The sequence below is a fragment of the Corythoichthys intestinalis genome, chromosome 20 (assembly GCF_030265065.1).
Source record: "Corythoichthys intestinalis isolate RoL2023-P3 chromosome 20, ASM3026506v1, whole genome shotgun sequence".
Classification (NCBI taxonomy): Eukaryota; Metazoa; Chordata; class Actinopteri; order Syngnathiformes; family Syngnathidae; genus Corythoichthys; species Corythoichthys intestinalis.
In genome coordinates, this window is record NC_080414.1 from 7,633,836 (window position 1) to 7,647,221 (window position 13,386).

At 42.4% G+C, this 13,386-nt stretch overlaps 2 protein-coding genes across 5 annotated transcripts in view; one reads left to right on the plus strand and one right to left on the minus strand.

Annotated features, from left to right (window-relative positions):
* The window catches only part of pola1 (polymerase (DNA directed), alpha 1), a 127,783-nt gene extending 116,216 nt beyond the window's left edge, over positions 1 to 11,567 (minus strand). The window contains exons 1-2 of one of the 2 annotated variants that reach the window (XM_057824219.1): positions 11,356 to 11,567; positions 11,204 to 11,281 (exon numbers count right to left, since the gene is read on the minus strand). The gene's annotated coding sequence lies outside the window, so the exon portion shown is untranslated. The other variant, XM_057824218.1, reaches the window with a different exon arrangement.
* On the plus strand, positions 154 to 11,747 carry LOC130908610 (choline-phosphate cytidylyltransferase B-like). Of its 3 annotated transcripts, XM_057824222.1 has the most exons (9): positions 154 to 599; positions 700 to 802; positions 6,287 to 6,386; positions 9,215 to 9,331; positions 9,416 to 9,567; positions 9,657 to 9,735; positions 9,805 to 9,947; positions 11,117 to 11,305; positions 11,386 to 11,747. In XM_057824222.1, the coding sequence occupies exons 2-9, from the start codon at positions 722 to 724 to the stop codon at positions 11,608 to 11,610; spliced, it is 1,086 nt and encodes a 361-aa protein (XP_057680205.1). In that variant the 5' UTR covers positions 154 to 599; positions 700 to 721; the 3' UTR covers positions 11,611 to 11,747. The 3 variants fall into 3 exon arrangements, with proteins under 3 accessions (XP_057680205.1, XP_057680204.1, XP_057680203.1); XM_057824221.1 differs by having other exon boundaries at positions 154 to 802; XM_057824220.1 differs by lacking the exons at positions 154 to 599; positions 700 to 802 and adding an exon at positions 3,495 to 3,680.
* The last annotated feature ends 1,639 nt before the right edge of the window (positions 11,748 to 13,386 follow it).

Consider the following 13,386-nt stretch of genomic DNA (forward strand, 5'->3'; position numbering starts at 1 on the left):
AAACAAAACAACTGCTGTCATTTCACAAAGGCACAAAAAGTTTGAGACTCCCGGAAATATTTATTATTTATTTATTGATTTAAAATACATATGATGACAACTTAAATGGACTAGTAATGCTGTTAAATATTAAAATAAGTAGATAAATCGATCGTTTGATAAGAATCAGTGTACTGTGCATTTACAGTGTGTGTATCCGGGCTAAACTCGTTTACATGGTAATGAGGCAGGATTTAGTAGAGCACAATAGATTTGTGCCCCAGATTGGGGCCACAGAGACACTCCGGTGTCCTCAAGAAAAAAGAAACAAAGGCCGTTTTGTTCCTCGTCCCGACAGCCTACTGTGGCTTTTTCATACCTTACTTAATTTGGACACATTTTCAGTAGACATGTATTAGTATTGTTGTATATTTCTGGGATCTTTTTTTTTTTTTTTTTTTTTTAAACAATTTGTAGTCATTTGAATTGATCCAGCCAAACGCGTTTATGTACCATATGGTCTCAAACAAACTGCTATGAAGGTCAACATATGACAGGTCGTCATCCCATCATGCATGTCTGTGATCCGATCCGTGCATTTACACGAGGACAGATAGGAGGTGCTACTGGTCTGGCCTAGTACATCTTTAATTTTCCTTGCTGCTTATCAACAGTAGTTAAATGGAAAGATAGTTGGCAATCAATATTTTCCAAATCTAGATTTTGCAAGATTTTTGACGCTATGGCGAAAGTGCGACCCACCGGACCACTTCCATACTGCTCATTTGGAACTCGTCCTCGACGCAAAAGAGGACCCTTCAAGGTAATGTCAAAAACAAAACAATTGCTGTAATTTCTTTTCAAATGTATATGTTAAATTTCTATTTTGAAAACAAACCATTGATAAATGCTGAATGTTTTGTCAAACTTTGAAAATACTAATAATAATAAAAATAAAAAACTCAAAAGCGACATTACATTAACATGATTATGGAATCAAAGGCACAAAAATGTAAAGCAATGGTTGTTTACAAATTGTGCTTAAAACTACCGTCCTGGTTGATGTCAAGCGAGTTCCGTTTTGTGTCGAAACACTGTCACGTGTCTGGAACCCTAAATGACTTCATTTTATAAAGCTTATCATTTTAATATACGTGTAGGAGCATAAATGTATGTTTTAATATTTTATCTCCATTCCAACAAGTGCAGTCTCCTTTTGTGTGTTTTCGCTCCGCTGATTGGACGAGCGGTCTCTGCCGAGGTTGAGCGAACGATCAAAGATCGTCTATTAATTGAAAACGTGCAACTCTCATATTTTAAATGCTAACACAGTTGAATTTTCAGTCACGGGTGGGGAGTAACGCGTTACATTTATTCCATTACATTTACTTGAGTACCTTTTTTAGGAAAATGTCCTTTTAAGAGTAGTTTTACTCTGCCATACTTTGTACTTTTATTTGAGTAGGTTTGTAAAGAAGAAACGTTACTCTTACTTCGCTACTTTGGGCTACACTAAACGTTACATTTTTCGTCTTTATTCTACATATTAGATTTTACTTTTTTTTTTGCAGCGATGCCAACAGTAGCGCTACCAGTTTCACCAATGAGACGGAACAATAATCACATGACTCCATTATACCAATCAGACTCAAGCTTGCCGTTCTATGGTGTTGCGCCGAAAAATAGCCGCCCCGCGTGAAATGTCCTCCCTGTCGGGAACGCTTGTTTATAACGCTTAATTGAGCGTTTATTTTATTTTATTTATTTGTTTATTTATTTCATTATTGAGCGCCCACACGTCACTCGTACAAACAGCTTTTTCTTACCAATCGATGGACATGGAAACGATTTTTTTGTACCGTGGTCCGTGGATATACATTATTATACTCTGCTTGAACTAATAAATGTCATACCTATGTGATTGTCATTGGGATATGGTCGTGAAAACCTGTAGAGACCAATACATTTCTGTTCAAAGATGGTTATGTTGCCCAGTCCACGATTTGTTAGTAAAATACAGTACTAGTATTTTGTGTAATTTATTTATTTAAAACTGATTTTACAGTCGTAAATCCATTACTGTAATGCGTCCATGAAAACATTTGATGTTTTCACCTCAATAAAGCGTTATAAATAAGTGTTACCGTCGGGGGGGCATTTCATGCGGGGCGGCTATTTTTTGGCACAACACTGGCCTCTTCAATCACAATGCGTCTTTAAAGCACAGTGAAAAATTTAAGTATTTGACATAGAGTCCTGCTATCAACATGACTTGAAAGCGCGGATTTTGACCTCTCTCACAGTTTTTACTAGGCACCGATTGACCGCAGAAACCCTGAACTATGATCCTTTTAATTTCATAATTTAAACTATGAAGCAACTGCTGTATTCACGATTCAACTTTTCAAACCAGGAATTATTTTTTCCACTAGAGGGCACTCATGGTCTTTGGATGAATGATGCTTCAGTTCTGCAGATTTTTTTTCTCTCACTGGAATGCAATGATTTTTTTGTAGTTCTTTGGCTTAATGTGGTTATGTAATAGGTTATAGTAGGGTGTAATAATAACAGTTTATATAGATAAAGTTGTGCTGAGGAACATTTTTTATTTTTTTTAAAGAATCAAACATTGTAATCAGTTACTCACAATGTTACTCATGACTTGAGTATTCTTTTCACCAAATACTTTTTTTTAATTGTACTTGAGTACATTTTTTACCTGTCCTGTTGTCCAGCTGATTGACCCGTAGAATGGAAACCTCAGTCTGATTGGTCTGAACAGTTTTAATGTTTCACATGGGAGTATGACATAGGAGAAAGCAGCGGACAGGAAAGAGTTATTGGGGGACAGAAGAAAAATAGAGAAGGAGAGAGACAGAAGAAGCACAAACAACAACAAGAAATACAATGAACACCTCCACTAACCATGAATATGATAGTGCTATCATTAGCTGGTTGTATTTCCAGTTGACACCATGTGGGGACCGAATGACGAAGGAGAAAGGGGGGGGGTCTGAAGGACAAGTGATTGGGAGGGGTAGAGAGTACACAAATCAGCCATTTGTGGTGTAGAACCCAGTATTTGTGTGAATCCCTTGTGAGTGTGAGTATGTTGGCATCCTATTCTACGCTGCCTGATCACTAATCCTGACATCGAGTTTTTCTACTTGAGTGTCTTATTGCACCTAGTAATACGTGAATCGCATCAAACACATTTTTTGGATGACTACTTTTAAGTGAGTAATATCATTTTGAAGTAATGCTACCCTTACTTGAGTAAATTTTGTTGCTACTCTACCCACCTCCGTTTTCAGTCGTCTTTTTTTTTTTCCTGTTTCTCGTGATGAGTATGACTTCTCTATAAAGGCAACGTGTTGATCAGTATCTTTTACATTTGTGGTTGGAAAGTCTGCTGTGAATCGACAGGTTTTTAGAGTGAGACCTCTTCGCAGACAGTCCCTATTTGAAGCCATGAGACGAGAGTGGTGGAAGGGGAGGGCAGAGAGCACCCCAGAGACTGAGTGATGGGAGGAGGGATGTGGGAGTGGAAGCAGGGGAAGAAGAAAGAAGCACATAGTGGTGGAGGAGAGAGGCATCATCTCATTGATGCTGAGTCACATAACGGAGGGAGCACATCCACATCCCATGAGTCTTTGGGAATAATGGAGGAGCTTGAACACACTTGTCCCCATCCTCGGACGGTAGGCTATTGTTGTTTTTGTTTATGTGCATGATCCGAGTGAAAGGTAGACAAAAGACTCCTGGACGGGTTATAAAACAGATCCTTGGATCACATGTGCCTGCGGGAGATGCAGAGTGGACAGTGAGTGGGTAGTATGATGTGCTAAAGACTGGCATTACTGCAGTAAGGACAAAGAGGTGCACCATGCTCCCTGTTCCCACTGTTGTCATCTTCTCTTAGCTTTAAATCCTTCTTATGCTAGATATTCTTTACTCATGCCAGCCTTACCGAGCGCTTTCATGTGGCTCATCCCGATAGGCGCTTGTGCTCTCAGACAGTTAGTCTTAAGCTTAACCATCTGTCCTTTGCAGAATGTTTGTCAGCTACCTCCCTCCACCAACCCCCCTCTTAGTTTTCACCCGAGGAATTATGGGTATTTTGAGTGCTCCCGCAGCAAAAACGCGGTCCCTGTGACTGCTGTTTGAACACACAAGTGACATTGAAATTGGTGTTGTGATGCACAAACAGTGCCAACTGTTTCCATGAAGTGTTGCTGTAGTGGAGATCTATATGGATGCAACTCTACTTGTCACACTGTTGTTCGGATCAGCTCTTCAACTGTTGACACCCTGGTGCTTTTGTTGAAAGGTCACGACCCATTTTATTAATAGACATTGAAAAAGAATAGTGCATTGTTTAAAAGTAGCTGCTGACATTACATTTAACTATTCAAAGAGAATTTTGAGCACCTGATTACTCTGATGAACTGATATACAGTTGGGCAAATAAGTATTTAGTCAACCACCAATTGTGCAAGTTCTCCTACTTGAAAAGATTAGAGAGGCCTGTAATTGTCAACATGGGTAAACCTCATCCACGAGAGACAGAATGTGGATGAAAAAAAAACAGAAAATCACATTGTTTGATTTTTAAAGAATTTATTTCCAAATTAGAGTGGAAAATAAGTATTTGGTCACCTACAAACAAGCAAAATTTCTGGCTGTCAAGCAGGTCTAACTTCTTCTAACGAGGTCTAACAAGGCTCCACTCGTTACCTGTGTTAATGGCACCTGTTTTAACTCATTATCGGTATAAAAGACACCTGTCCACAACCACAGTCAGTCACACTCCAAACTCCACTATGGCCAAGACCAAAGAGATGTCGAAGGACAACAGAGACAAAATTGTAGACCTGCACCAGGCTGGGAAGACTGAATCTGCAATAGGTAAAACGCTTGGTGTAAAGAAATCAACTCTGGGAGCAATTATTAGAAAATGGAAGACATACAAGATCACTGATAATTTCCTTTGATCTGGGGCTCCATGCAAGATCGCACCGCATGGTGAACCATACGGGGGGACCTAGTGAATGACCTCCAGAGAGCTGGGACCACAATAACAAAGGCTACTATCAGTAACACAATGCGCCGCCAGGGACTCAAATCCTGCACTGCCAGACGTGTCCCCCTGGTGAAGAAAGTACACGTCCAGGCCCGTCTGCAGTTCGCTAGAGAGCATTTGGATGATCCAGAAGAGGACTGGGAGAATGTGTTATGGTCAGATGAAACCAAAATAAAACTTTTTGGTAGAAACACAGGTTCTCTTGTTTGGAGGAAAAAGAATACTGAATTGCACCATACCCACTGTGAAGCATGGAAGTGGAAACATCATGCTTTGGGGCCGTTTTTCTGCAAGGGACCAGGACGACTGATCTGTGTAAAGGAAAGAATGAATGGGGCCATGTATCGAGAGGTTTTGAGTGAAAATCTCCTTCCATCAGCAAGGGCATTGAAGATGAGACGTGGCTGGGTCTTTCAGCGTGACAATGATCCCAAACACCCAGCCAGGGCAATAAAGTAGTGGCTTCGTAAGAAGCATTTCAAGCATTTCAACCCCATAGAAAATCTGTGGAGGGAGTTAAAAGTCTCCGTTGTCCAACGACAGCCCCAAAACATCACTGCTCTAGAGGAGATCTGCATGGAGGAATGGGCCAAAATACCAGCAACAGTGTGTGAAAAGCTTGTGAAGAGTTACAGAAAACGTTTGGCCTCCGTTATTGCCAATAAAGGGTACATAACAAAGTATTGAGATGAACTTTTGGTATTGACCAAATACTTATTTTCCACCATGATTTGCAAATAAATTCTTTAAAAATCAAACAATGTGATTTTCTGTTTTTTTTCCACATTCTGTCTCTCATGGTTGAGGTTTACCCATGTTGACAATTACAGGCCTCTAATATTTTCAAGTGGGAGAACTTGCACAATTAGTGGTTGACTAAATACTTATTTGCCCCACTGTACGGTATAGAAATTGCATAAAATGAATGGGTTGAGTGTTGCAAATAAGTGCAACCACCAAAAGGAAGAAACGTATAGTACTTCTTTGTACTTATTTATTGTGGATTTATGTGTGAAAAAAAATTGCTGTGTGCATGAGTCGGGTGGGGGTCCTCGGGATTTCTTACTGGGAGCCAAGAGACGCCAATGGCTGGGCAGAGAACTGATTGCACGCTGAAAGCATGTCCACCTGCAACTCGAGCCAACGTTTTACTACGGCGCAGACATCAAAAGCATTACTGTAATGACCCATCCGCTGTATTGTTGTTGTTGTTGTTTTTCTCAGATGCTGACAGAGCCTGCCATCTTTGCCAGAGAGACCAGCTGCGATTGCCGCGCCCCTCACGAAAAGCTCACCATCGCTCAGGCCCGCAGAGGCACCCCAGGTAAAAAAACCTCCTGCTTGACGAGACAGCCAAAGTGACCTTCGTGAAATTTAGCTGTCGGTTGCAAACTATACTGTATAAGTACTGAAAGCCTTTGCAGTGTCATTCTAACAGTGGTTTAAAGGAGATAGCTGCTAAATGTTTCATTGAAGATTAGTTTGGAACAAAGTCATGAATCAAAATAATACATTGATAAATATTGGTATAGCCTACCTTTCCGTAAGTCATTACCTTATCATGGTGGAGGGGTTTGTGTGTCCTAATCAGTGTTGTTAATCTTACAGAAAAAAAGTAATTAATTATAGTTACAAATTACTTCTCCCAAAAAGTAATTGCGTTAGTAACTCAATTACCTGAATGTAAGAGTAATTAGTTACTTGGCAAAGTAATTGGTGATAATTACTTTTTTTTTTTTTTTTTCCCCCTCCAAAAAAAAAAAAAAAAAAACCGCCACACTATGTGAAGTTTTTTGTGGAGGTTTTTGGTACAATTGGCCCGAGCCCAATTCTTTACCCTAATTTACCCTTTACCCTGAATCCACTGTTAAAAGTTGTTAAAATTGCTCCCATTATTGCATTAGTTCCCTTCTCTCTACTTTCGACATATGAAAGTTTTAAAACTGTTTCATCATTTAAAGATAGATTCAAGTCAAGATTTTGCCGATTTAGAAGTATTTTAGATAAAAAGTTACTTAGGTTCGCTAGGAAGGTTCTCTACAACAGAGCCGTCCTAAAAAGCTTACTGCTTTAAGATGGCGGCTGTCTACTAACGCATTTAGTGCCATGTCTGTCATTTTGCATCTAGTTATATCTATATACAGTACATGTGATATCTACCATGTATACCATATCTACCATAACATGCGGGCGTAGTTTGTCGGCTATCGGCTACAACATGTATTATTGGAGCTATCTAGCATCGCGTTTGCTCGGCGTCACAACTTTCTTGTCCCCTCCCCGCTCCTGCTCTGCTCTGTCGTCTCGGTGAGTCCGTCTCCCTCAGACTTTTCGACCAATATAGTAACGCATAGTAACGCATGCCTTTCCGTCCTCAGTAACGGTAACGGCGTTGCCAAGATGAGAAAAGTAATTAATTAGATTATCCACTACTGAAAAAAATAACGCTGTTAGTAACGCCGTTATATTGTAACGCCGTTATTAACAACACTGGTCCTAATGATCCCAGGAGCTATGTTGTCTGGGGTTTTATGCCCCTGGCAGGGTCACCCATGGCAAACAGGTCCTAGGTGAGGGGCCAGACTAAGCATGGCTCAAAATGGAAGAACACAAATGGACTCAAGTTTCCCTTGCCAGGACACGGGTTACCGGGGCTCCCCTCCGGAGCCAGGCCTGGAGGTGGGGCTTTTAAGGTGAGCGTCTGGCGGCCGGGCCTGTACCCATTGGGCCCGGCCGGGCACAGCCCGAAAAGGCAACATGGGTCCCCCATTCCATGGCCTCACCACTGGTGGGAGGGGCCAAAGGGGTCGGGTGCGTAGGGAGTTGGGCGGCAGCCAAAGGTGGGGGCCTTGGCGGTCCGACCCCAGCTACAGAAGCTAACTATTGGAACATGGCAATCACTGGATCAGCTCGCAATCGTGTGTGAAGCGGTTTGAATGAAGATCAGCACCTCCAAATTTGACACCATAGTGGCGTGCCCTCTCTGGGTCGGGGATGAGATCCTTTCCCGAGTGAAGGAGTTCAAGTATCTTGGGGTCTTGTTCACAAGTGAGGGTAGGAGGGAGCGGGAGATTGACTGGCGGATCGGTACAGCGTCTGCAGTGATGAGGACTCTGCACCAGTCCGTAGTGGTGAAGAAGGAGCTCAGCTAAACGGCGAAGCTCTCGATTTACCGGTCGATCTTTGTTCCTACCCCCACCTATGGTCATGAGCTGTGGGTCGTGGCCAAAAGAACAAGATCGCGGAAACAAGCGGCTGAAATGAGTTTCCTCCGCAGGGTGTCCGGGCTCTCTCTTAGAGAGTGAGAAGATCGGTCATCTGGTAGGGATTCGGTGTTTAACCCCTACTCCTCCATGTTGAGAGGACCATTTGAGGTGGCTCGTGCATCTGGTTTGGATGCCTCCTGGACGCCTCCCTGGACAGGTGTTCCGGGCAGGCCCCATCGGCGGGAGGCCCCAAGGATGACCCAGGACACGCTGGAGAGAAAATGTCTCTCGGCTGGCCTGGGAACGCCTTGGGATCCCGTCGGAGGAGGTGGTTGAATTGGCTGGGGAGAGGGAATTCTGGGCTTCCCTGCTAAAGCTGCTGCCCCTGCGACCCGACCCCGGATTTAGAGGTGGGTTGGATGGATGGATGGACGGACTGAAGGATTGATGGAACAGCCTAAATGCATCATTCTAGGACAGGGGTCCTCATTACATCGATCGCGAGTGTGCGTAGATTGTAGCATCAAAAATATATATAAATTATGTTGTGTGAGCAACATATATGGTTATGCAACACCCCTGCCGCCTTCCCCTGCTGTTAATGTAGATCGCGGGAGTAACGCGTTAGTGACAACACTAGTCTTTTGGGAGACTTCATATTTCCTGCCCTTTGCTGTGTACTCTTCTTTGATGCGAAAATACTGCACACACTTTGCGCCACTGCCACCCACTGAGTGAATGTGCAATTACACGTTATTCTAGTACGGCAAAAAAGTATGTTCATTGAGGTCACATGCGCCCCTCTATTTGAAAAGTACTGGTCTAACCATAAGACTTATAGCCCGGAACATACAGTGTTCTATTAGTTTGATTAATTATGGAGTAGTTTAATAAGGCCCTATTCTACAAATCCAACATCTGCATGATTTCGCACGTTTGTTTTCAGTGGACCGTCCAGTGAGAGTTTACGCTGATGGCATCTTCGATCTGTTCCACTCGGGCCATGCTCGTGCTCTCATGCAGGCCAAGAACCTTTTCCCTAACACCTACCTCATTGTGGGAGGTAGGCAATATCCTAATACATCACATCTCAAGTAGCTAACTGCTTCAAACACTTTTTACGTGTGGTTTATTTTTAATGACACAGTGTGCAGCGACGAGCTGACCCATAAGTACAAGGGCTTCACCGTCATGACCGAGACGGAACGATACGAAGCGCTCAGACACTGCCGCTATGTCGATGAGGTGCTCAGGGATGCTCCCTGGACACTCACGCCGGAATTTCTGGAGAAACACAAGGTGCGAGCAAGTGTTGACATTTTTATATATTGGGAATCAGGCTGCGTGTGGCCTTCCGTGCAATATAATCTCGTCTGATTGTTTCTCAGATCGATTTTGTGGCTCATGATGATATTCCGTACTCCTCAGCAGGGAGTGAGGATGTCTACAAACACATTAAGGAGGCAGGTTAGTGTGTTTTTGTGCAATAAAAGACGTGCAATCTCTCCTTGAATATATTTGTCATGCACACACTAGGAATGTTTGTGCCCACTCAACGCACTGAAGGAATTTCCACGTCGGACATCATCACCAGGATTGTCCGGGACTACGACGTCTATGCCCGTCGCAATCTCCAACGTGGCTATACGGCTAAGGAGCTTAACGTCAGCTACATTAATGTGAGTTCTTGACACAATACAATACAATTCCTTTGGCTTCATGGTTGATTTGTGCTCTGTCAACAACAGCAGGACTTTAATATAGTAGGAAAAAAAACTTTGTGGCAGACTGCCATCTTTTGGTGCAAAGTAGAAACTACATGAGGCATCGTATTAGCAGCTCTGGCTTGAAAGTCAGCAATGTTGTTTGTCGCGATTTTGCGACTTTGGCGATTAAAGTGAGGCTCAAAAAAGGCTTTGGAATGGTTTTGCTTAAAAATGTGGCTAAACTATTCATTGACTATCAAAAATAATTTCACAATTGGTTATATGTTGATTAATCGTGGCAACCCTTGTTGGCAGACTAATAACGACGATGTTGCCGATGACAAAGATGAGTTTGAAACTCTTGTTAATTTCAAGTTAATACTTCTAAACTAAATGCTGTATCAGCTACTGCAAAACAAGGTCTACCAGGACATTTTAAATCAAAATCTGTTGCCCTCTGCCCAAAAGCTGAAGATGGGTCGTCACTGGGTCTTTCAGCAAGACAATGACCCTAAACATATGGCCAAATCTACACAGAAATGGTTCACTAGACACAAAATCAAGCTCCTCCCCTGGCCATCTCAGTCCCCAGACCTTGTTTTGTTGGCAAAAGGGGGTTGTACAAAGTATTAACACCAGGGGTGCTAATAATTGTGACACACATTATTTGATGTCAAATATTTTTTTCTTTATGTGGGATTTTCCCCCACTGAATGAATGCACTTGTATTGAAGGTTGGATTTTCCTCTTTTTTCCATTAAGGTCCCATATTAGTTGAATAAAAAAATATATTAGAAGCTAAAAACCACATCTTTTTCAGGGGTGCCAATAATTATGGAGGGCACCTTAAACTAGATTGCGAATGCATTAAAAAAACTTATGCTGGTCTTAACAGGGAGCAGTTGGATTCAGCCATGTTATGTGACTTACGTTATATTCACTGTTGCCACTAGAGGGCAGAGTATCCACCCAAATCAATAAAACTAAAGGCAAAGACTTTCAATACAAACCATTACAACACCACTTAAATTAAATGAATACTTGAAGCAGCAAAATTTAATTCGAATCTTTTTTCTTATCGAATTACTCGAGTTAATCAATTAATCGCTGAAGCACTAATCTGAACTATTTATTTCCTACAGGAAAAGAAGTACCGACTACAGAACCAAGTGGACCGGATGAAAGAGAAGGTTCGCAATGTCGAGGAAAAGAGCAAACATTTTGTTTACCGTGTAGAGGAGAAGAGTCATGACCTCATTCAGAAATGGGAAGAAAAATCCAGGGAGTTTATCGGCAACTTCCTGGAACTGTTCGGACCAGATGGTACCTGGGTAAGGATTTGGAAAACATTTTTGTGGATGCAAGTCTCAAATTGTAGCACCTTATTGTTTCCCTTTCTGTGCTTGAGCAGAAGCAGGTGTTTCAAGAGCGAAGTGGAAGGATGCTCTCCTACGCGCTTTCACCCAGAGAGTCTCCTTGCAACAGCCCTCCACGTGAACTGTCTCCCCTGCGCTCGCCGTCGCCGCCATCGCCGCCCGCTCGCTGGCACAACGCGCGGCCTTCTCCGCCGACCTCCCCCAAAGGAGCGTCGGCTTCTATCAGCAGCATGAGCGAAGGCGACGAGGACGAGAAGTAAACGGACACTCCCACATGCGCACATGATTCATGGAACACTGCCTGAGCACTTGTCACATGTGTGCCCACGTAAAAATCACCAAACAAACACGGAATGGTTACCAAAACAAGTTCGCTCAAGGAAAATGGAAAAACATACCCAATTTGTGCAGTTTTTGCCGGGTTGAGAAGCCAAGGTGGAAGAAAAGGATGACTATTTGTGATCCTGAAATCATTTATCTTGGAAGAAAAAAAGATCAAGACACTCATGGAAACTCCGATCTTTCATTCTCATGTACCTTCCATCCAATAATAAGGGAAATGTTTTCCGGATGACACCTAAATTCCAAAAGAAAAATGTTGCAAACATGCAGTTCATTAAATCACTCATTAGATTGTAATTGTACTGTATTGTGATGCCCCGCTGGATATTTTAATTCAGTGGTCCTCAAACCTTTTTTGCACAACGTACCAGCAATGTGTTGCAGACAATTACAGTAAATATAAAATAACACGCCCGGGCTAAAAACGAACATTATGAGCAGGGAAAATGTAACTCACCATACGATTAATCAACATTTGTCGCAGGCATACTGAGTTCTTCTCCAATATTGAAAAGGTTTTATGAAAGTAGCAATAGACGTATGATGCGCTCACGGCATTCTCATTTGTTGCCTCATTTGCTAGCTTTTAGCCATATATTATGCAGAATGTACTGTACTTGGTGGTAGGCTCCGCAGGTGACCTTTTTATCCTTAAAAAAAGCTGTCGAAAGCCGTCTGTTTTTCAGTCAACTTCGCTAACGTGTGGGCTTATTATTTCTGAGAAAATGTTTGATGCTTATCGAGGACAAGCCCACATAGATACTGTGGCTAATCCGAGCAAAATGACCAGAGGCACCCCATTGCCCATTGCTGAGGTGTTGCTGCCCGCAGCACACAACCAACAGCAGCTAATGTTACTGTTTACATTGATTGACGCTGGGTTGCTATACACTGCTGGCCAAAGTATTGCCACCCCTGCAATTCTGTCAGATAATTTCTTAATTTCTTCCAGAAAACGATTACAATTACAAATGCTTTGGTAGTAATATCTTCATTTATTTTGCTTGCAATGAAAAAAACACAAAAGAGAATGGGGAAAACAATTAAATCATTATCATTTTACACATAACTCCAAAAATGGACGGGACAAAAGCATTTGCACCCTCAGCCTAATACTTGGTAGCACAACGTTTAGACAAAATAACTGCGATCAACCACTTCTGGTATCCATCAATGAGATTCTTACAATGCTCTGCTGGAATTTTAGACCACTTTTCTTTGGCCAACTGCTCCAAGTCTCTGATATTTGAAGGGTACCTTCTCCAAACTGCCATATTCAGATCTCTCCACAGGTGTTCTATGTGGGATTCAGGTCTGCACTCCTTGCTGGCCACTTTAGAAGTCTCCAGTGCGTTCGCTCAAACCATTTTCTAGTGCTTTTTGAAGTGTGTTCTGGGTCATTATCCTGCTGGAAGACCCATGACCTCTGAGGGAGACCCATCTTTCTCCCACTGGGCCCTACATTATGCTGCAAAATTTGTTGGTAGTCTTCAGCCTTCATAATGCCATGCACACGGTCAAACAGTCCAGTGCCAGACGCAACAAAGCAACCCCAAAACGTCAGGGAACATCAGTCATGTTTGACTGTGGGGACCATGTTCTTTTCTTTGAAGGCCTCGTTTTTTTCCCTGTAAACTCTATTTTGATGCCTTTTCCCAAAAAGCTCTTCTTTTGTCTCATCTGACCAGAGAACA

Excerpts from the sequence above, each read along its gene's own strand:
- LOC130908610 (XM_057824220.1), top strand. The coding sequence starts at position 3,504 with ATGGGAGGAGGGATGTGGGAGTGGAAGCAGGGGAAGAAGAAAGAAGCA. Across the intron at positions 9,736-9,804 it reads CAAACACATTAAGGAGGCAG|GAATGTTTGTGCCCACTCAA; the intron begins GTTAGTGTGTTT and ends TGCACACACTAG. Across the intron at positions 11,306-11,385 it reads TCGGACCAGATGGTACCTGG|AAGCAGGTGTTTCAAGAGCG; the intron begins GTAAGGATTTGG and ends GTGCTTGAGCAG.